Source organism: Mustela erminea, chromosome 2, assembly GCF_009829155.1.
Source record: "Mustela erminea isolate mMusErm1 chromosome 2, mMusErm1.Pri, whole genome shotgun sequence".
Taxonomy (NCBI): Eukaryota; Metazoa; Chordata; class Mammalia; order Carnivora; family Mustelidae; genus Mustela; species Mustela erminea.
The window spans coordinates 2598513-2620756 of NC_045615.1; the positions used below are offsets into that span (position 1 = coordinate 2598513).

At 48.3% G+C, this 22244-nt stretch overlaps 1 protein-coding gene across 1 annotated transcript in view; it reads left to right on the forward strand.

The window, feature by feature from the left end:
• The window catches only part of SLC39A14 (solute carrier family 39 member 14), a 46324-nt gene extending 24430 nt beyond the window's left edge, over positions 1–21894 (forward strand). The window contains exons 2-9 of the mRNA XM_032332147.1: positions 8362–8639; positions 10847–11033; positions 13950–14119; positions 16080–16202; positions 16805–16993; positions 17113–17320; positions 19135–19319; positions 21644–21894. Of these exons, the coding sequence (XP_032188038.1) occupies positions 8376–8639; positions 10847–11033; positions 13950–14119; positions 16080–16202; positions 16805–16993; positions 17113–17320; positions 19135–19319; positions 21644–21790 (1473 nt within the window). The 5' untranslated portion in view covers positions 8362–8375 and the 3' untranslated portion in view covers positions 21791–21894. The remainder of the gene's footprint in view (positions 1–8361; positions 8640–10846; positions 11034–13949; positions 14120–16079; positions 16203–16804; positions 16994–17112; positions 17321–19134; positions 19320–21643) is intronic.
• The last annotated feature ends 350 nt before the right edge of the window (positions 21895–22244 follow it).

The following is a 22244-nucleotide window of genomic DNA, read 5'->3' on the forward strand; positions in this document are numbered from 1 at the left end:
CAGAGATCACAAGTAGGCAGAGAGGCAGGCAGAGAGAGAGGAGGAAGCAGGCCCCCCGCCGAGCAGAGAGCTCGGTGCAGGGCTCCATGTGGGGCTGGATCCCAGGACCCTGAGACCTCGACCTGAGCTGAGCCACCCAAGCGCCCCTGGTTGGTTTTTTTAATTAAAGATTTTATTTTGAGAGACACCACAAGCCGGGGGAGGAGTAAAGGGGGAGGGAGAAGCAGGTTCCCCACAGGGCAGGGAACCCAATGGGGCCTCAATCCCAGGACCCTGAGATCATGACCTGAGCTGAAGCAGATGCTTAGCCGACTGAGCCACCCAGGCACCCCTCATTACATGTTTTAATCTGTCTTTTCCACCTACGTTCACTGTGGTTATCTCAAACCCTCCTTTGTCAGTATTTGTTTTAAATTACTGGCAGAAATTTGTTCTCTGCTCATTATAATTTATTTATTGGTTCTTTAGTGATGTTTTGTTCTTCTTTTTTTTTTTGTTGGAAGCCTTCATCCCCTTTGATCTCATTTTGTTTTGTAATTTTCATCTTTTTTTTTTAAATTTTATTTATTTATTTGATAGAGAGAAATCACAAGTAGACAGAGAGGCAGGCAGAGAGAGAGAGGGAAGCAGGCTCCCCGCTGAACAGAGAGCCCGATGCGGGACTCGATCCCAGGACCCTGAGATCATGACCTGAGCTGAAGGCAGTGGCTTAACCCACTGAGCCACCCAGGCGTCCCTGTAATTTTCATCTTTGAGCTCTGGTTTTATTGCATGAATATTCTGCAGTTAGGTGAAGCGGTCGGGAAGATTGCTTCTCTGGAGTTAGCTTTTACTTTGGATTGACATCTTTGTTTTTTTGTATGGTTTGCCTGCTATTCTCATCGTGTTCATGCTAGTGCTGTTGGGCTTGTGGGCTCTAAAGTAAGACCTGAGTGTGGGGCTGAGGTGGGCGAGAGGCAGCTGTCCCGGATTCTGGGTTTGGGTTTGGGTGGCAGCCCTGTGGCGTGGCGCAGCCCACAGATCTAGGAGGTGTGCTTCACTTCTGCTGGGGAAGAATGCCCGCTGCAAGTGGATCATTTCCCCAGTTCAGTGTGTGGCCTTGGAGCCCCGATTTCCTTCACAGGAGGGTCGCTCATTGTTCTGGTTCCAGTGTCACCTGTTTTCCCAGCAGCTTTTCCCACCACTCCTTAACTGAAGAGGAAAAAGAATTGGCAGCTGTTGGCCTCTGCAGATTTGGGGGAGGTGGGTGAGAACTCTGGCTGTTAGGGCTGGGCCAGGCCTAGGAGGTGAGCCATGGGTGGTGCCCCCTGTTCCTCTTAACTTGGCTCTGGTTTTGAAGTTACTGTATTATAGTATGCCTCTTTCCTTGTTTGCTTGCTGCTAGTGACTTTTTTTTTTTTTTTTTTTGGCTAATGTTTTACTCAAATGTTAATGATTAAGGGAAAGGAAATTGTGAATACCATTTCAGTTCTCCATTTAAACTCAGAAAGCCATATTTTCATAACGTACTTTTTCTTTCTTAATATTCAGAAAATTGCGGGTTTCTTTTCCTCTTTCGGGAACTAAGGAGACAGACGTAATGAGATCAGGGTATTGCATGGAGTTGCTGTGAGTTGGCCTGCTCACACCAGATCCAGTGGTCCTTCTGCTGCCAAAGCCAGCACTTCCTTTGGTACTTGGGCCCAGGGTTCTTGATTTCTCAAAGACCTACCCACCCTCCCTCCCCTTGGCTTTGTCTTTGTAAGTTTCAGGGTTCTGTAATAGAGGCCAGGAGTGTTGCCCTCTTGACTCCCTTGGAGCCATCTACATTTGTTTACCTTTGTAGTTAACCCTTAGTGGGGAGTGTTCTCTGGGTCCTATTGGGCCTACCAGGTCTGGCCCCAGTGTTAGAATGGGACAGGGATGGAGACTGGAGCAGGACCAGTCTGTTGGAAGGTATTCTACAGAAGTGAACTCTTGACCAGAAAAGAATCCCCAGAGGGGTGGGGAATTGACTTGTGGTTAGTTGGGGGCATTGGTGCTCACAGCCCTGGAGCCCTGGCTGTCCTGAGGTCAAGGTGTCTTAGAGAGCCCATGCTATCTGTCCCCAAGAGGAACATAAGGGAACTACACACCTCTTTTGATATCCTTTGGATTTTAGGTGGGGAAGCAGGCAGTTGAAAGGAAAGCTTAAGGGAACCTGGATGGCTCAGTGGTTTAAAACCTCTGCCTTCAGCTCAGGTCATGATCCCAGGATTCTGGGATCGAGACCCACATAGGACTCTGCTCAGCAGAGAGCCTGCTTCCCCCCTCTCTCTGCCTGCCTCTCTGCCTACTTGTGATCTCTGTCAAATAAATAAAATCTTAAAAAAAAAAGAAAAGAAAAGAAAGGAAAGCTTAAGGTAATTCGCTGGAGCCCACCAGTAGAGGGGCCAGGGGCTCTAGGGAGCCATCCTGTGGATCTCTGTGGCCTCCCCTTCCCAATCCTCCTCTTCCACCCCTCTAGCCCCCAAGGTCATTCTTGCTTGCTTGCTTTGGTAGGAACAATCAACCTTTTCTCAATTTTAAGTGAAGTGCTTTGTAAAAACCCAGTTGAGACTGCCCTTGCCTTGATGGCTACCCTTCAACCTTCAGCGAAGGCCTCAGCTTGAATTTTAGCTTTATATAAATTCGTTGTTTTCCCATATAACCCATCCTTTGAAGGGGCACAGAGCAGGCCCAGGGAGGTGTGCTTACAGACATCTTTCACCCACTTCCTGTGGCTTACCAGTGGCCGTCTCTGGAGCACTTGGTCTTCCCTGTTTCATTCCACAGCTCAGAAGACCTGAGAGTGAGTGGGGTGGGTTACCTGGCTAGCTAGTGGTCAGGGAAGGGAGTGGATGTTTGGAGACCTGGTAGCTCCCAGGCTCGTTGATTGGTTCCCGAGCTCCAGCTTCTGGATTAGTAAGCATCATGAAGAGTTGCTGCTTCGTTACCCTGGGGAGAAGTCCATTTTCGCTCCTCTCTGACAGGGGGTGGGCCTAGAAAACAGGCAGCATGGTAGATACAACAGTGGGACTGTGTCCCCAGCCCAGAAGTGCCGTTTGTAGGATAAGATACTTCTGAACCAAGTGAAGGCATGGCAGGCAGGTGAGATTCTGATTTAGGAGCCCCCCAAGATGGTAAGGAGACCTAAAGTCTCAGGGTCTGAAAGCAAGCATCTCTCACTGACTTTCTCTTGGGTTTTTTACTTCCCCTAGGAGGACTGGGTCTGGCGCCTTGGAGGCAGAACTAAAGGCACTAAAATAATTTACTTCTTTGAACCCAGGCCAAGTGAACAAAGGAGTGGAGAGACTCCAACTTCTCTTGAGTGGGAGAGACTAGTCCTCTGAGCCAAGAGCACATTTGGACCTTTGTCTCTTTCCAGCTTGTTTGCATGTCCTGCCCTGTGTGCTTCTCTTACTTCTTCTGGAAGGTGTCCTTGAGGGCAGCTGGCTTGACTCCCTGGAAGGTCTGGAGGGGCCCACCCAGGCCCCACCCATTTCCACAGATTTCTAATAGATGGGGCTTCGTCCTGTTCCCGAGCCCACACTGGGAGGACCCCTGCTCCTCCGACCCCTGCTCGACTTCTCCATCCAGCTGCATCAAGAGCTGTATGTGTTCTCTTCCTCTCTCCTTTCTTTCATCCAAAGACTCTTTTGTAAACTTTTGTTTCCCCCTACGAATTAACTGATAGCTAAAGAAAAAAGAAATCTCCATCTGAGCAGAAAGCTCCCTTTTGTGTCTGCCAGAAGGCCAGGGTCCCTTGGATTTGAAGTGTCTTTTAGCAGCTCTAAGATCCCTGGACCGGGACTTCTTCCTGCCCTGCAGTTGTTTTTAGGTGCCCTGGGGAGTGGGTCATGTCATGAGTGGTGGGTCAGGGAGCAGGTTCCGCTCAGCTGAGTCCATTCACGCACTCCAGGAGGCTGGACCAGCCACGGCCACTGGGGCAACAAAGAGCAGATGTTTTGTAAATGCTGACTTTGACCTGAATGCCCATCCAGGTAAAGCCGCTGAAGTTCTGTGGTGTGACCCATACCTGGAGTGATTCTGTATTTCTTCTGAATGTTTTGAGGTTGCTGTAGATAAATCTGAGAAATATGGCAGCCTGCCATAATGCAGCTTGCCCTCTAAGGTGTACCCAGGGCAGTCCCCTGCACAGGTCTTCCATGACTGGATTTGGGGTGCTTCTTGGGGCTGATAGAAATTGGGAGTAACTGGGGCACTTAGCTGGACCAGGTGGTAGCACGTGTGACTCTTGATCTTGGGTTGTACAGTTGAACCCCACGTTGGATGTAGAGATAACTTATTTTTTTTAATAAGATTTTTATTTATTTGACAGAGATCACAAGTAGGCAGAGAGGCAGGCGTGGGGGGGGGGGGGAAGCAGGCTTCCTGCTGAGCAGAGAGCCTGATACGGGGCTCCATCCCAGGACCTTGGGATCATGACCTGAGCCAAAGGCAGAGGCTTAACCCACTGAGCGACCTAGCTGCCCCGAGATTACTTTTTTTTTTTTTTTTTAATCTTTAAATCAAATTGGGAAGACCTGCCTAGAGACCTATAGGGTTTTACAGCCCTCTGTGTGGAGCCCGTGTCTCCACACAGCGGGGAAGTGGTTCAGAGTGTGCGGACTTTCATTCAGACCTGGCTTCGGTTCATGAAAAATTTAATTTCTAGCTTCACTACTCAGCTTGTTGGCTGTGGATCATGTTTCCTAATCTCTGAAAATTTCCTCCTCTCTTCAGTGAGGATAAGCATCCCAGCTTCTCCAGGAATCCATGACTGCCAGGTGCTTCGCAGGCTTGGCACTGGGGATTGCCGGGGGCCGTCCTCCTCTCTTTGCCCCCCTTTGCTAAATCCGCACAGCCCTCTTCTCCTCTGCTCTGACAGGACAACACATGCCTCAGACAGGTGACGGGGTGGTTAGGTAGAGAGGACTGTTCTTTTTGTACAGTGGATTTTAGCCATTTGGGCCTAAGATCCCACCTGCCCACTGTATTAACTTCTGGTTCTCAGTATAGATTTGAGAGTTCGTCGTCTCAGAGTAACACTTTACAGACCACTGTTTGTGCTGATGGCTAACCTACCCTTTGTGTGACTCAGAGTGCATTCTGCTGAAGACTGAGAATTTCTGTCCCCAGATCCTGTGCATTCTGTGTGTGGAGGCTAAAGCCTGAAATGTCCACTGGTGTGTTTGTGGTGGGGGACTTGTGTGATTTGTGTGCTGTTGGCCTGGAGCAAAGTTAGCCACAGGGGTATTCCTCATAGTGCCAGTAGAAGCTCCATATCTGGGCTGGGAGCAAGTCAAAGTGGAGGAACCCTGCTGATTATAATAGATTATAACATCTGGTTGAGTGCTTTCTATAGGTCAGGCACTGGGAGACTTGACATAGTTCATGTCATTTGAATTTGCACAGTAATCCAGTGGGGTGAATACCCATTTTGTAGATGAGAAAACTGAGGTAGAGAGCCCAGGTAACTTCCCCACGGTTACTCCTATCTGGCCATCAGTGGCACAGAAATTCAAGTCTGGTCTTTCTGACCCTAAAGGCCAGCATGAGCTGCATCACTATTCTTTTTTTTTTTTTTTTTTTTTTTAAGTAACCTTTCCTCCCATCGTGTGGGGGTTGAGCTCACAACCCCAAGATCCAGAGTTGTAGACTCCACTGACTGAGTCAGCTGGGCGCCCCTGCATCACTACTCTGAGTGACTCTAGAAGGTTGACTCTGGTTAAATATCTTGCCCAAGATTGTACCACTTGAAAGTGGCAGAACCAGGATGCAAACCAGCCTGCATTTAAGCACTCTGCTTTAACTCCTCTGTCATAAGCAAAGGCCCAGAGGTGGAGTGACCCACTGTGGGGCAGGCCGGAGCCCTGGGAACCTGGGAGGCGTGGAAACGCCTGTAGTGATTGAGTGATTGGGTTTCTAGGTCTAGATTCAATAAGCTCGTCCCTCCTCTCCCTGCCTGGTGTTTGCTTATTTCCCTAATTAAATTATAACTATACTGAGGGAAATAATTAACAAAAGCCCTGCTTTCTCTGAGACCTATTTTTCCCTGTTCCTTCTCACCTCATAACTTTGTTACAGAATCTTTCTGCTTTTTTGCTGAACATTAAACTCCATTTTTACAGCTGCATACTAGTTGATGAAAATGCTATAATTCGCCTGACCATAACTTTCTGCCTATAGACTTTTTTATTTTGGAGTTGCTTCTGTTAGTACAGATTGTAGATGTAACAATTGAAAAGATTGAGACACTTATTATCATAACTTTTCAAGAGTCTAGTTATTTAATGTCATTACATAAATATGTAATTTTATCTGCATTATTTAAAGATAATGTAATATCTTCTATAGCACCATCTTACTCTGGTGTTAAACCTCACTAAATTTGGTTTTGTATTTTTAAAAAATCTGTTTTGCTGTTTTAATAAGCAGCAGTATGGCACCATCCATCTTTTAAGTTTATATTCTTTTTTTACTGATGTGTAGTTGGCAAACAGTATAGTAGTTTCAGGTGTTTAACATAGTGATTCGACCTTATGTATATATACGTTATACCCTTGCCACCGTAAGTGTACTCACCACCTGTTGCCATATCAGCTTATTAACAGTGGTGTTCACCGTGTTTGCCGTGCTACACTTTGCATCCCCGTGTCTTACTTTTATAGCTGGAGGTCTGTACCTCTCAATCCCTTTGACCCATTTCGCCCATCCACCTGACCCCCCTTAAGTGTATTCATTTTTGTTCTCTAACTAAGGTATGTAGAAATAGGGGGGCCTGAGTGGCTCAGTGGGTTAAAGCCTCTGCCTTCAGCTCAGGTTGTGATCCCAGGGTCCTGGGATCGAGCCCCGCATTGGGCTCTCTGCTCAGCGGGGAGTCCAATTCCTCCTCTCTCTCTCTGCCTGCCTCTCTGCCTACTTGTGATCTCTCTCTGTCAAATAAATATATATATTTTTTAAATCTTTGGGAAAAAAAAGGTATATAGAAATAAACCTTTTTTGTCATGTTTGATGGTGGACTTTTTCCCACTCTGTTTTTTCCCCCTCTTTTAGTTGTAGTTCTTTTTTTTCTTTTTTTCTTTCTTTCTTTTTTTTTTTTTAAGATTTTATTTATTTATTGGACACAGAGAGATCACAAGTAGGCAGAGAGGCAGGGAGAAGGAGGGGAAGCAGGCTCCCTGCTAAGCAGAGAGCCCAATGCAGGGCTCCAATGTGGGGCTCCATCTCAGGATCCCGAGATCATGACGTGAGCCAAATGTAGAGGCTTAGCCCACTGAGTCACCCAGGAGCCCCTAATTGTAGTTTGTTTGTTTGTTTGTTTGTTTTGCCTTTTTGTGTGTGTGTGTTTTGTTTGTTTTTTTAAAGATTTTGTTTATTTCAAAAAGAGAGAGAGCATTTTAGCAAGCACAAGCATGAGCGGTGGGAGGGTCAGAGGGAGAAGCAGACGCCCGGCTGAGCAGGGAGCTGGGTGCTGGGCTTCACCAGGATCCCGGGATCCTGACCTGAGCCAAGGGCAGACACTTAACCCACTGAGCCACCCAGGCGCCCCTGTTGTTTTTTGTTTGCTTGTTGTTAAGGCAACTTTTTTTATTTTGGAGCATTTCCAACATATTAAAGTGTAATAGTATAGGGGCACTTGGCTGGTTCAGTCAGTGTTGGGTATAGAGCTTACTTTAAAAAAAAAAAATAGAATAGTATAATAAATTCCCATTCACTCATCAAGTCGTTTCATGAGTTACTAACTCATGCCTGGTCTTGTCTCCTCTATGCTCCCCATGCAAATACCCCCTTCTTTCTTATTTTGAAGTGAATTCCAGATGAGATATTGTTTAATGTGTGATTATTTCGGTGTCTCTAAAAGATAGAGACTTTTTGGGGTGCCTGGGTGGCTCAGTGGGTTAAGCCGCTGCCTTCGGCTCAGGTCATGATCTCAGGGTCCTGGGATCGAGTCCCGCATCAGGCTCTCTGCTCAGCAGGGAGCCTGCTTCCCTCTCTCTCTCTGCCTGCCTCTCCATCTACTTGTGATTTCTCTCTGTCAAATAAATAAATAAAATCTTTTTAAAAAAAAATAAGTTCTAAAAGATAGAGACTTTTTAACCACATCACAGTTGTTTTACTTTGTAATTTTTAAATTTAGTCAAATCTGTTGAATTTGTCCTTTCATTATTTTTTTATTCAATGCTTGAAGAGAAAGGTTTTTCTCAAACACTTGGCAGAAGCATTAGAGAAGGGAGAAGAGTCAGAGGGGAGAGGAGGCTGTCCAGAGCGAGGCTGCTGGGTCCTGTGTACCTGGCAGGGAAGTGGGAGGAGAGAGTGGGTTTCTGGAGCCTCTCGCTCACCTGCCTTTCCTTCTTGCAGGCTTGTTTGTCACCATGAAGCTGCTCCACCCAGCCTCCCTCAGCTGCTTCCTGCTGACCTGGGTCAGCTTATGGAGTTCTGTTCCTAAAGCTCACGCTGTGTCCACGGGAACGCCAGGCATCAGTGCGGCCTTCTTCCTGCAAGACCTCCTGCATCGCTACGGAGAGGGTGACACCCTCACCCTGCAGCAGCTCAAGGCCCTGCTCAACCACCTGGATGTGGGTGTGGGCCGGGACAATGTCACCCAGCCGGTGCATGGACAGAGGAACCTCTCGACGGTAAGTCTCTCAGCTCTGCTGAGCACTGTCTGCCTCGATGGGGTCACAGTCTAGTTGGGCATGGGGAGCCCAAGACACTTGGAGCAGGCAAGCCGTGATGGCAGAGCAGAGGGGCCAGTTCCTCGTCGCCCGTTGTCTGGGTCCTCAGCAGCGCCTCCTGTCCTCCCATGTGGCTGTTCTGAAGCTCTGGCTGGAGGGAGTGGTCAGCAGGAGTTCTCAGCCCTCCGTGTTCCTCACAGCTGCACCGGGATCACCTGTGGGCAAGCCAGGGTGCCCAGGACAGCCGTCATGTCTCATAGGGTTTACAGGTTACAAGGCCCTTTGCCTGAAGTCTCAGGGGAGCCTCACACTCCCTCTGGGTGCAGGTGGAAAGTCTTCATTATTTAGAAGGGAATGTCAAGGGTCCCGCACGGAGTTCCTGGACAGTGCAGGACTGAGACCCAAGTCCTTTGCCTTCTGGTTCTTTGTTCTTCCATGTCATCTTGGCTAATCATAGTCCGAGGCTATTTGTGGCAGCCAAATGTAAGTCAGCCAGCAATGTCTTTATATATCTGCTTTGTTCCCTCCACTGAGTGCTGGGAGAAATAGAGAAAAATGAGTCATGTTAAAGAGTCTGCTCTCAAGATGGAGAGCTTACCCAATGGAGGACTGAGTTATCTGATCATAAAACAAAGTGTTAGGGATGCCTGGTGGCCCAGTCAGTTGAGCTCCCAACGCTTGATTTCTGCTTAGGTCATGATCTTGAGGTCATGGGATTGAGCCCTGCTTTGGGCTCCATGCTCTCAGGGTGTCTACTCGAGATTCTCCCCCTCTCTGCCCCTTCCCCCTGCTCACTCACTCTCTCGTTCTCTCTCCCTAAAAGGAATAAATAAACCTATGTTAAAATGAAGTGTTGGGGCACCTGGGTGGCTGGCTCAGTTAGGCGTCTGCCTTCATCTCGGGTCATGGTCCAGGTATCAAGCCCTGCATCGGGCTCTCTGCTCAGCGGGAAACCTGCTTCTCCCTCTCCCACTTCCCTTGACTGTGTTCCCTTTCTCGCTGTGTCAAATAAATAAATAAAATCTTTTTTTAAAAAATGAAGTGTTAAATGCTGTGAGTTGGACAGTCTTCATAGGGTTCAGAGACCAGAGGGGGAAGGCGGTGTATGCTAGAGTGATCAAGGAAGGTTTGTGGGTTAGGTGTCTAGGGCCTTCATCTTGAAGGAGAACGTCCTGGGGAGGTCACGTGGCCAAGGGACCAGGCAGCCTGGATGCAGAACCGCAGGCGTGCGGTTAATGTGGGAGTTGGGGAGAAGGCTGCCCTCACGGGCTCATGCTCACTGACCCCGGAGGGCCTCCTGGCACAGCGGCAGTTATCTTGGGGTCACCAGAGTCCAGCTCTCTACTTTGTTGGCCCAGAAGCTCTCACTTGTCAGCACACCCGAAGGGCTGTTAGAGACTGACCCGTGTTAAACCAAGCCAGATAAAGCCTGATGTGTAAGTGTATAAAGTATAATTAGAAGTAAAACTGCAGTGTTTCATAGGAACGGTATGTGAGAACCACCTACCTAACGCTTCCTGAGGGGACTGAGCGTTCACGTTCGTGACCTCTACCAGCCCTTACGTGCTCCACGGTAGACCAGACCTTTAGATTTTCCTTCTTCCTCCCCTGATCTCTATCAACACATTCTTCAGGGTGGGGTCAGCACTACGTATAGGGTCCTGGGGACTGATGTTCCTCTTTAGGTGCTAGAGCTCAATAACTCTGGTCAAGTATCTGGAACATGCATTTTAATAGAATAACTCTTCAGGCTGTTGTGATGTGTGGGTAGGTTTGGTATCTGGATGAAGCTGTAGCTTCAGGTGTGTAAATACGATCATGTTTTCCAGAAACCACACCGCGGTCACGAAGACTGGGATCCAGTTGTTCCCAGACCCTGTGGGCAGCCAGGTACTCGTGGGTGTGGGTCAGGTGTGTGACTTGCACCAGGTGACTGATCTCTGAGATTGTGTCTCAGTTTTTCAGGTTTAGGGACCCCATTGCTCTCATCCCTAGAGATGAGCCTCTAGATCATCTTCAGGTAATCTTTAGCTCTTCAGGTGATGTCAGATGTCCAGATCCCCGGGATCTGGACAGGTTCTCCTCATGGAAGGCTGAGTCGGTTGCTGCCAGGCTGAGATGTGATTCTGAGTTCTGAGAAGCTTCCTGCCTCTCCCCCTTCTTCTCAGTGCTTTAGTTCCGGAGACCTTTTTACTGCCCACAACTTGAACAACCAGTCCCGGATTGGAAGGATTGAGTTCCAGGAGTTCTGCCCTACCATCCTCCAGCAGCTGGATTCCCGGGCCTGTGCCTCTGAGAACCAGGAGAACGAGGAGGATGAGCAGACGGAAGAGGGGAAGCCAAGCTCCATTGAAGGTGAGTGGTGACAGAGAAGCTGGGGCTGGCGCTGCTCACAGGAGATCTAACCGGTGAGCAGCTCATCAACACCAGGGGAGTAGATTAGAGGGACAATGATAACTGGTGTTTTCTGACTCCCGTGACTGCTCCGGCATATTGTTTGACCCGGTGGCATGGCTGGTGAGCTCAGTGCTGGGCTTTTGAACCTGCCTATGGATTTTTTTTTCTTTTTCTTTTTTGCTGCTTTTTCATTTTTGTTCTTATTAAACTGCAAGGGACTAATGCCTCGGCATTCAGTTTGGTGCCACTCCCCCGTCCCCCGCCCTGCCTGGTACCTGTGCTCCAGCCACGGCGGACTCCCCACGGCTGAGTGTCTGTGCCTCCCGAGGGCCTGCAGTGCCCTTGGTACCTAGCACGTGCCGCCTGCGTTATGCTAATTGTTCCCCGCTGTCATCATTTCACTCCTGGTTTTTAAACTCTCCTGTCGTTTTCACCTGCCTCTCCATCGGAAAGGTAGCTTCTTTTGAGAGTGACTTCGCTATGTTGTCTGTAGGCTGCCCCACAGCACCCAGCCAGAGATGGACTCCAGTCTGTACTGACAGGTTGGTGCTCTCTGTCTGCCCTGAGCACAGCTGAACTCCGACCGGGCCGCCCCAGGCAGCGAGAACACCCCCACCCTCAGTAATGGAGGCCTCATCTGTTCTTGTTCCTCCACAGTGTGGGGCTTTGGCTTCCTCAGTGTTTCACTGATTAACCTGGCCTCTCTCCTGGGAGTCCTCGTCCTGCCGTGCACGGAGAAAGCATTTTTCAGCCGTGTGCTCACATACTTCATCGCCCTGTCCATTGGAACGCTGCTCTCTAACGCGCTCTTCCAGCTCATCCCAGAGGTGCAGTAGAACAGAACTCGTGCGTCCTCTTTCCCCTGCCTGCCGGCCGCTGTGCTGCCTCTGCCTCACGGCCGGCCCCGCCCCCACCCTGTGTCCCGAGGCACCTGACTGCTGCCACCTGGAAAATTCACTTCTCCCTCATATCAGGGGACACAAATATGACTTCTAACTCTGGATCTCTAGGGCCTTCTCTTGCTCCTGGGGCACCCAGGTTGGCCTGTGGCCTCTTCAGGTGATGTCAGATGCAAGGCTCTCCCCCTTTGCCCTCCCTGGCAGAGAACTCTCAGCCTCCCTTCCCTCTCTGAAGCCCAGTTCACAGGGCCCAGAAGGAAGGCTGTGTTTGGTGGTCGCTGTCCAAGCCCTGGTACTCCATACCTGCTCTGTTCTAAGCAGAGGCCCCACCGGTACCCAGGTGTGTCCACCACGAGATCACCCACCTGGAAGGAGGTAGAAGGAAAAGAGGCTACCAGCTGATTGATAGAATTTGGCTCAAAAGCAAGGGATCCTTCTTTTTCCAAGTAGGCCATAATTCATACCATAGAGAGCCAAACAGAACAAAAACTTTTTAACAGAAACAAATGAAATGAAAATTCCAAGACAAAGGAAAGAGCACTCAGTTCTCCATACCTTGCATCTTGACTTTTTCCTGGGATAGGACTGACTTCCTGGTGCCCTTACTTGACTGTTTTGAAATATTTGTTAATTTTGCTTTTTAATTGTGACCACTGAGAAGCTAAAAAAAAGAAAAAGAAAAAGGACCCAAGTTGATGGCCTGCCCACTTTGTCAGCTCAGGCAGGGCTGTGGCCATGCAGTACGGGTGACTGTGTGGACCTCCTTTGGGAACAGAGGCAGCTGTTTCATAAGAAGAGACTTCATAAGAAGAGACTGTGTCAGTGACTGCCCAGCCTTTCCCAATCAAAAGACTTACCCAGAAGAGATATCGATGGGATGCCCAGGCCTTGCCTGTTCCTTCTAAATGCCAGAAGAAATCTGGTTTAAGAGGAACCATCTCAGTGTTATCTCAAAATCCCATCTGAGTCTAACAGGCACCTCTCACAGGAGGCCTCATCTTGGGCTTTTTTTTTTCTTTAGCTCCAGAAATTGAATTTATTAATTCTTTAAAGATTTGAAATAAAATGCTGTATTGCCTGTTGAATGGAAATAAAATAATTGTACATGCTCCGCCCCTGTGCCTTATAGGGGCGCACCTCGTCCCGGCTCCGTGTCATTCTACCTGGAGTGTGGGACACTGGGAAATGACAGAGGAAATATTTTTTGTGACAAGGTGATCTTGGACTCTGTCCTCTATGCTGGAATGCTCTCAGAGCATTCAGTGTGCTCAGAGCACATTGAAACAAACTTGGGAGAAAACAACAAAACCTTGAGAAGTTAAGAAACTGAATTTTATGGGCCTCAGTTTCTTCTGTTCTCCATCCCACTGCCCTACACATCTGACTTTGTTGTATCTTACACACCAGACTGAGTCCAGGAGGTACTGATGTGCCTAAAAAGTGTGACCCGGATGTGAAAAGCAAACACGGCAGCACAGTGAGCTCCCTTTGTCCCTTAATCTTGTTAAAGGGAGGTCCTATTAAAGGGAAAGTCCTTGAGTCCAAAGTCTGCCACGGCTGCCTGGGGATAGGCCTGAGCACACCTCCGCTGTGTGACGAGGCAGTGCCCTGCCCTGTAGCCACGCCAGCTGGCAGGTGCGCCTCTAGGTGTCGGTTTGGCCACCAAAGGCAACAGCTGGGGCAGGAGCCATGGAGTTCCAAGGCCACCTTGAATTCCTCCTCATTTCTTCTGAACGGATTAAAGGAAATTTCATCAGACTTGAATCACTAACAAATTTTCTGTTTCTCTCTCCCTCCCTACTTGTCTCTCTGATTTTTCTTCTTTTTTTGTTTCCTTGTTAATTTCCACCCAAACCTCCTTCACTGCCTCCCCATCCTTTCCACCCCCACGTTTCCCCTAATTGGTGGTTGCTGTGAAATGGGGCATTTGCCCTACTCCCTGTCCTGGGTGGGGCTGGCTCTCCCCCAACGGCAGTGTGGGGATATGGTCTCCTCTGTGTGACCGTCATCTCCCTCTGCTCCCTCATGGGGGCCAGCGTGGTGCCCTTCATGAAGAAGACTTTTTACAAGAGGCTGCTGCTCTACTTCATAGCTCTGGCGATTGGAACCCTCTACTCCAACGCCCTCTTCCAGCTCATCCCCGAGGTATGGCAAGCCAGGGCTTTCTCACATAGGAGCATGCCAGTCTCTGGGGGGGCCTGTGGGGACAACAGGAGGACCCTCCACTTCGATGCAAGGCAGAGGAGGGGAGGTCCTTTTCCTATTGGAAAATGAAGCTGAGATTGAGTCACGAGTTAGGAGAGGCTGCATAGCATAGGTTTGGGAGCTGGATTAGAATCCCAACTCCACCATCAACCAGTTCAATGACCTTGGGCAGATCACTGAACCTCTCTTTTGCATGAGGAACAACAGGGGAAATGATAGGACTGACCTCATGATGCTGTTGTGTGGGCTACATGTTAGTACTTGTAAAGCACTGGGGGCCTCGTACGTGCTCTCTGACTGCTGGGTGAAAAGACCTAGTGTAGTGGTAGCACTTGATGGCTCCTGATTGGGAGCTTGTGGCCCACACAGAAAAACCAGCAGAATCCATTGGTCTCAATAAAAAGATCTGTTCTCTACAATTGGCTGTCTTGGGGCAAAGGTAATCTAAATAAAAGAGCCTATTTTCACATACATGGACAGCACCTTTGCCCCATTGCCTGGGTTAATGAGAAAATCTCCACAGAACAGGAGTAGCTTAGTGTTTGTCAAATCTGGCAAGCAGCCTTGGAGAAGCTTCATCGGATTTGGTGTAATTTCTGTGGTAGTCCCCCTAAAGACAGGAAGCAGGTGGCGTCTCCTTGTAGGTGGTCCGACAGGCTTGGGCATACCCAGAGTTGAAGCATGAGATGATGCCACATGCTTCTTCTCAGAGCACCTTAGGTTTTCTGAGTTGTGGTTTTGTGTCTTCTTAGTTGATTCTTAAATCCACTGATGTCTAGAGAACATGTTTTACGCATTTAACAGATACAGAACAAGACCACCTAGAGGCTATCCTAGAGGCTGGGTTTCATGAAAGCCATGCTTTTGTACTCTGCCATCCTTCATGGCTTCTTGCAGAGAACTGTTAGTTGATGGTTTTCACTCCACTTTTCTTAAGATGATTTGTCTCTCCTGGAAAACCGGCCAATATGTGTCATTTCTACCTTAGAACTGGACCTTTGTGTCTGAGGAAACTATACAAACAAGTAGAGATAACAGTTTGCCCCTTTAAAACAGAAAGGGAAAACACTTACCTTTTAAGCAGGCCAGAGTTCCTGGTACTAGGATCACTTTCATCTCTGACCTTTTCACAAGAAGGCTGGTTTTTTCAAGAAGCTTGTTTCCTGTCAGAGGATGGAGGGAGCAGGTCACTCGCCAGTTTCCCAAGGCCTCACCATAAGTTAGGAGCATCACAGAGTGTGGAATTCTCCTGATTCCTGCTCCAGTCCCCCTCCCAGTAGATGATTTTTCTCCCCATGATCAGTGAGGTTTCCAGAAATAGCCCAAAACAAACGCCCACCCCCAAATTGACATGTGCAGTAACATAGTCTGCTTTCTTGGCTTTGTGGTCACTGGGAGGTCTGTGGTCAGGAAGATGCTGCAATTCTTACTTATTTAACTGGGGAATGGATTTCCCATTTTAGAAGGTATAATTAGACCATCTCTTTGTGTTTATAGGCAAATCAGCCAGGGACATTAGATAACAAAATAAACACAAACATCTTCCTAAGTATGGAATTTGAGGACAGATTTTGCCCTTGCAGCAAAGCACCAGGAAAAATAAAGGCAGTCTTTAGTAAAGGGGAAAACCATATCTAAGGCTGTTCTTCCTGAGAGTAAAATTCTAAAGAGGCTCTATCTTTTGCATCAGAAAGTAAGCTAGAGAGAACCTAACTGGCCTGGTATGAAGGGGTTCAATTTTGCTGGAAAGGAAGGAAGTGGTAGGTGGCAGAGCTATCCCAGTGAGTACGTCTCTCTCCTTTCCTAGAATCAAGGAAGTGGTTAAGAAACAATCAGGGACCTGTGTAGGTTTTTTTTTTTTTTTTATAATTAAACTCATTTTGTTTTCCTGGGTCCACAGGCATTTGGCTTCAACCCTCTGGAAGATTATTATGTCTCCAAGTCTGCAGTGGTGTTTGGGGGCTTTTATCTTTTCTTTTTCACAGAGAAGATCTTGAAGATGCTTCTTAAGCAGAAAAATGAGGTGAGGCTTAATTGTTGGGAAAGGCAGTGCTTCTAGGGAAAGCCTCCATCCTAGACACGTTTGTGTGTTTTGGTAGTGGGGTTATGTGAGTACTGATGCCGTGGACAGATTTCAGTAGATCTCCCATCTCCCCTCACGAGAAGGTATACCTTTTGTACCTTTAAGAGGTGACAGAAGGTCTTGATACATACAGTCATTGGGTCAGAAGTGCCGCCACAAAGAAAGTGAATGCTTACTGCAGTACAGCTCCAGAAAGGTATCTTTGGTGCCTGGCATGCAGTTATCCTCCAAGTAGTCGGTGAATGGAATCAGATTAGCCATTGCGAAGGAGGAGCTCCAAGCCTTCGGAGCAGGACCCCCCCGCTGGAACAAGTGTTGGCCCTGAGGTCATTGCTTTGACTTTTGTCCTACACCAAGTCCTTGGTTCAGCTTTCTATAACGACTTTCCCTAGGTTTCTATGTGTATTGCCTGCTTGTGTTTTCTGTGATGCTGGGAATGAGGAGGTCTTCCCAGTGCTGGGAGCACCTGTCCCGAGTGAGTGCTCAGGAAGCTTTGTGGTTTGGGTGAGTGTCATGCTGATCCCTTCCGGTGGTCTCTCCAGCATCATCACGGACATAGCCATTATGCCTCGGAGACGCTTCCTTCCAAGAAGGACCAGGAGGAGGGGGTGACTGAGAAGCTGCAGAATGGGGATCTGGACCACATGATTCCTCAGCACTGCAGCAGTGAGCTGGATGGGAAGGCCCCCGGGATGGATGAGAAGGTCATCGTGGGCTCACTCTCCGTCCAGGTCAGTGGGCCATTTGCTGTTGGGTGGGAGCCTTTACCTAGTAATGGCCTTGATGCCCGAGGCTTACCTTGAAGGTCCATCCTTTGACCCAGAGGCCATGGGGATGGGCTCTCTTGTAGGACCTGCAGGCTTCCCAGAGTGCCTGTTACTGGCTGAAAGGCGTCCGCTACTCTGATATTGGCACTCTGGCCTGGATGATCACCCTGAGCGACGGCCTCCACAATTTCATTGATGGCCTGGCTATTGGCGCCTCCTTCACCGTGTCTGTTTTCCAAGGCATCAGTACCTCCGTGGCCATCCTCTGTGAGGAGTTCCCACATGAGCTAGGTAAGTGTGCTGGCACTGTGCCATTCCCGGTCCACCCGAGCTGCCTTGGTTGTCGGCACAGGACCCTACCTGTGTCTGAACCCCTCCCCATCCCAGACTTCAGGATGCTTATTGTAATTAACACATTCTGTGTGCTCTGTGAAATCTGACCACTGATTCTTTTTTTTTTTTTTTTTTTTTAAACATGGCATATTTTTTTTTTTTAAGATTTTATTTATTTGTCAGAGAGTGAGAGTACACACAAGCAGACAGTGGCAGGCAGAGGCAGCGAGAGAAGCAGGCTCCCTGCCTAGCAAGGAGCCCGATGTGGGACTCGATCCCAGGACCCTGGGATCATGACCTGAGCTGAAGGCAGCGGCTTAACCAACTGAGCCACCCAGGCGTCCCTCTGACCACTGATTCTTAATAGTCAAATTAATAATTGAAATTGATCATTGATAATGATGGAGATTTTTAAGATTTTATTTATTTTAGAAAGAGAGAGTACAAGCGGGGAGGGCAGGGCAGAGGGGGAGGAAGAAAGAGAATCTTAAGCAGACTCCCTGCTGAGTTCAGAGACCAATCCGGGGCTCCATCCCAGGACCCCAAGATCATGATCTGAACCAAAATCAAGAGTTGGACACCTAACAAACTGAGCCACCCAGGCACGATGAAAATGATGGAGATTTTTGTTAAGGGTGTTTGTTTCCCTGTAGCCCCATATCCAGAGTCTCTGTTTCCTTACCTCTAAAATGGGGTTAATAATACTGCTTTATAGATTTTTCATGAGGATTAAAGGAGCAAAAACAGGGGTGCCTGTGTGGCTCAGTGGGTTAAAGCCTCTGCCTTCAGCTCAGGTCATGGTTCCAGGGTCCTGGGATCAAGCCCCACATCAGGCTGTCTGCTCAGCAGGGAGCCTGCTTCCCTTCCTCTCTCTCTGCCTACTTGTGATCTCTGTCTGTCAAATAAATAAATAAAATTTTTTTTAAAAAGAGCAAAAATGTTGAAAAGGACTTGCTTTGTGCCATACACCATTCTAACTGTTCACTATAGGATTATCAGTCTCTCTGTCTTTTTTTTTTTTTTAAAGAATTTATTTATTTATTTGACAGACAGAGATCACAAGTAGGCAGAGAGAGAGGAGGAAGCAGGCTCCCTGCCGAGCAGAGAGCCTGATGTGGGGCTCGATCCCAGGACCCTGGGATCATGACCTGAGCCGAAGGCAGAGGCCTTAACCCACTGAGCCACACAGGTGCCCCTCTGTCCTTTTTTTAAGGTTATGTCTCAATCCAATTAATCTTTCAAAGGTTGAGATGTCTGTTAAAGGTCAGGTGGGTGGAAGAAGTAGATGAGCCAGGAATTAGAAAGTCCCTAGTTTTATCAGAGCAAGAGTGTGAAAGGCCCAGATTTCGGAGACTCAGAGACAAGTACTGGCTTTGCCAGTTCACGGGCTTATGACTTTGGGCAAATTATTTAACTTTTCTCAGTCTCACTTCTGTTTCCTGAAAATACCATTCAGTGTAATTGTGAGGAAAGAAGCTCTTATTTCATCATCCATCAAAAGAGCAGTGAGGCTATTGCTGGTGGCTTATCTCTGTTGAAAATCTTGTGCGTCATTTTCAGCCTCTAGGCTAGAAATACCCGGTTAGTTTTGTTAATGGAGACAGCTCCCAGACGTGAAGAGGAAGTGTGCCTTAGACTTGCCTTGTGACCTCAGATCTGAGGCCATCCTGCTTGTTCACCCAGACATTATGCATAGTGGAAGCAATGTGTTGTGTTCTCCCGTCCATGAACGCGCCTAACTCTTGCACCCCTTCCCTCTTGTCCCGCCTTAGGAGACTTTGTCATCCTGCTCAACGCCGGGATGAGTATCCAGCAGGCTCTCTTCTTCAACTTCCTTTCTGCCTGCTGCTGTTATGTGGGTCTGGCCTTTGGCATCCTGGCTGGCAGCCACTTCTCTGCCAACTGGATCTTTGCACTGGCTGGAGGGATGTTCTTGTATATTGCTCTGGCTGATATGGTAAGTCTTCCATAGTTCATGCCGTGCAGGCAAAATGGGACTGGGTCATTCACTGGACGGGTGGCAGCTGAGAGGACATGAGTTAGGTTTTTGTTTTGTTTTGTTTTTTATTTTCTTAAGATGTTATTTATGTATTTGATGGAGACAGACAGACCGAGAGAAGGAACACAAGCAAGAGGGAGTGGGAGAGGGAGAAATAGTCTTTCCGCTGAGCAGGGAGCCTGATGTGGGGTTCGATCCCAAGACCCTGGAATCTTGACCTGAGCCGAAGGCAGACACTTAACGACTGAGCCACCCAGGCACCCAAGTTAGTTTGTTTTTAATAACAGCTTTATTGAGGAATCATTCACATACCACATGCTTCACCTATTTAAGGTGAAGGTACAGTTCAGTGCCTTTTTTTTTTTTTTTTAAGATTTCCCCACCCCCCACCTCCACTTGAGACAGAGCGAGAGAGAGAGCATGAGTAGGGGAGACAGACAGAGGGAGAGGGAGAAGCAGACTCCCCGCTGACTTAGGATCTGTACCGGGGCTCAGTCTCGATCCCAGGACCCAGAGATCACGACCTAAAAAAAAGGCCGACACTCAACCATCTGAGGTGTGTGTGTATCTCTCCCCACCCCGGCCCCCTCCTTCAGTGCTTTTTAAGAGGACATTGGATTTTGGGGTGCCTGGGTGGCTCAGTGGGTTAAGCCTCTGCAGGGAGCCTGCTTCTCCACCCCCGCTGCCTGCCTCTCTGCCTACATGTAATCTCTGTGAAATAAACAGATAAAATCTTAAAAAAAAAAAAAAAAAAACTAATAATAATGTAATAACACTCCTTCATTTAAAAAAAAAAAAAAAAGGACATTGGATTTTAAAGGACAAAAAACCTACCAGCATGTGTTATTTTTTTTTTTTTTTTTTTTTTTTTTTTAATTTTTTTTTTTTTTTTTTTTAGATTTTATTTATTTATCAGAGAGAGAGAGGGGAGAGAGCGAGCACAGGCAGACAGAATGGCAGGCAGAGGCAGAGGGAGAAGCAGGCTCCCCGCCGAGCAAGGAGCCTGATGTGGGACTTGATCCCAGGACGCTGGGATCATGACCTGAGCCGAAGGCAGCTGCTTAACCAACTGAGCCACCCAGGCGTCCCCCAGCATGTGTTATTAAAGAAAAGGATTAACCTCTATTTCAGTCCTCCCTTAAATAGTTAAGTATTACAGAGTAGATGCGTATAGATAGGAATGGAAGGAGGGAATGGAAATGAACATTGAGTATACAACTTTATGTTTGGATTTCCTTTTTTACTTACTACATCCTAGATCTTTTTCATTTTGCATGCCTTTAGCAGCATCCTTTTCAGTGGCAGTATTATTTGGCGACAAGCCATACCTTATCCAGAGCTAGAACTGCTGGCTCAGAAAGGATGCATTGTGGTTTGAGGCTTTTAACAAGTATCGCCGTTCTCAGCAGCGTCTGACATCATGGATGCTATTGTACCTGCTAACATTTGGCATAACCCTTCTAAGGAGCTTCGAGTTGGCTCAATGAAATACCTGATTGGTTCCATCTTTTATAGAACGAGGGCGATTTCTTGTTTGTTGACCTGACCAGTTCTCTGGCACGTTGGCACGAATGATTTCCCATGTCCTTTGAAAATCACACTTGTGATGCGTGGTGCGGGTGCTGACCACTGTGACCTCATCCTTATTCCCTGGAAATATTCTAGGTTCTCTCCTCTTAGGGGGAGCCCTCCCATGGTGAGGATACTCTCCTGCTTGCGTTGCTCGAATTCGGAGCTCTGCTCTTGGTCACCCGCCTTGCCGGCCTGCTGCTGAGGGCCTGGAGTCCCAGCGATGTCATGGCTCCGGGCTCTGGCTCCTGACACAGTTGCTCCGTTTCCCAAAAAGGGGCAGCGGCATTTTGGTAACAACATCTTGTGACGTGTTTTTCAAGTGCACAGCAAACAGCCAGCATCTGCACCTACGCAGGGCTCCGCACGCGGATAAATATTTGGTTTTACCTCAGTAGTTGAAAAGTAGCCGAAGCCGCCTGGGACCACGGCTGCTGATTTGACTGTGTCTTTGTGACTGAGTCCTCTCTGAGGTACATATAGTTTAACTACGTATTCTTGCTCCAGAACAGTTACTACGTAATGATCCATATCATTACCCTGTAATCCTATATTATGGGGTAATTACTGTGTTCATGGTCTAATACAAATAAGCTTAGGGATCGGTATTACAGTGATGAGCCAGGGTGACCGTGTCTCTCACTGAGTTGTCCTGGACTGCCCACCTTGAGAAACAGGCTGCAGCTCTCTTGATTTTTTTCTTCCTTCCTCAGTTCCCTGAGATGAACGAGGTGTGCCAGGAGGATGAAAGGAATGGCAGCGTCTTGGTCCCCTTTGTCATCCAGAACCTGGGCCTCTTGACTGGCTTCACCATCATGCTGCTCCTCACTATGTATTCAGGGCAGATCCAGATCGGGTAGAGCCCCGCCAGGAGCCATCGGGATTGGAAGTTGGCCCTCGGCCGCCCGGTCCCTGGCCCGAGGACTCGGCACCCACGACGCACCTCCGAAGAGGCAGTTGTATTAAAAACTGTAACACGGACTGTACTCCTGCATTCAGATGTCAGCTGTTTCTACACATGCTCGGTCCTAGGAACAAGCCGCCCTGGCAACCAGGCTCTAGGTAGTGCCTCTCCCTCCCCTCCCCCTTCCTCCTCAGAGTGACCCTGGAACCGGCATGCAGCTTCCTTAGCAGGCAAGCCTCACTTCTCTCTCCGGCTTCCCTGGCCTCATTCCCTTCAAACCAGCACCGAGAGGTTTTTGCGTCCTTGCCTGCGGCACAAAAACACTGCCAGTGCTCATGACTTGGTTAGCGGTATGAGGAGGTGAGTCTGTGGTGTCAGGGCCCATGAATCTAAATGTGTGTCCTGGGCCT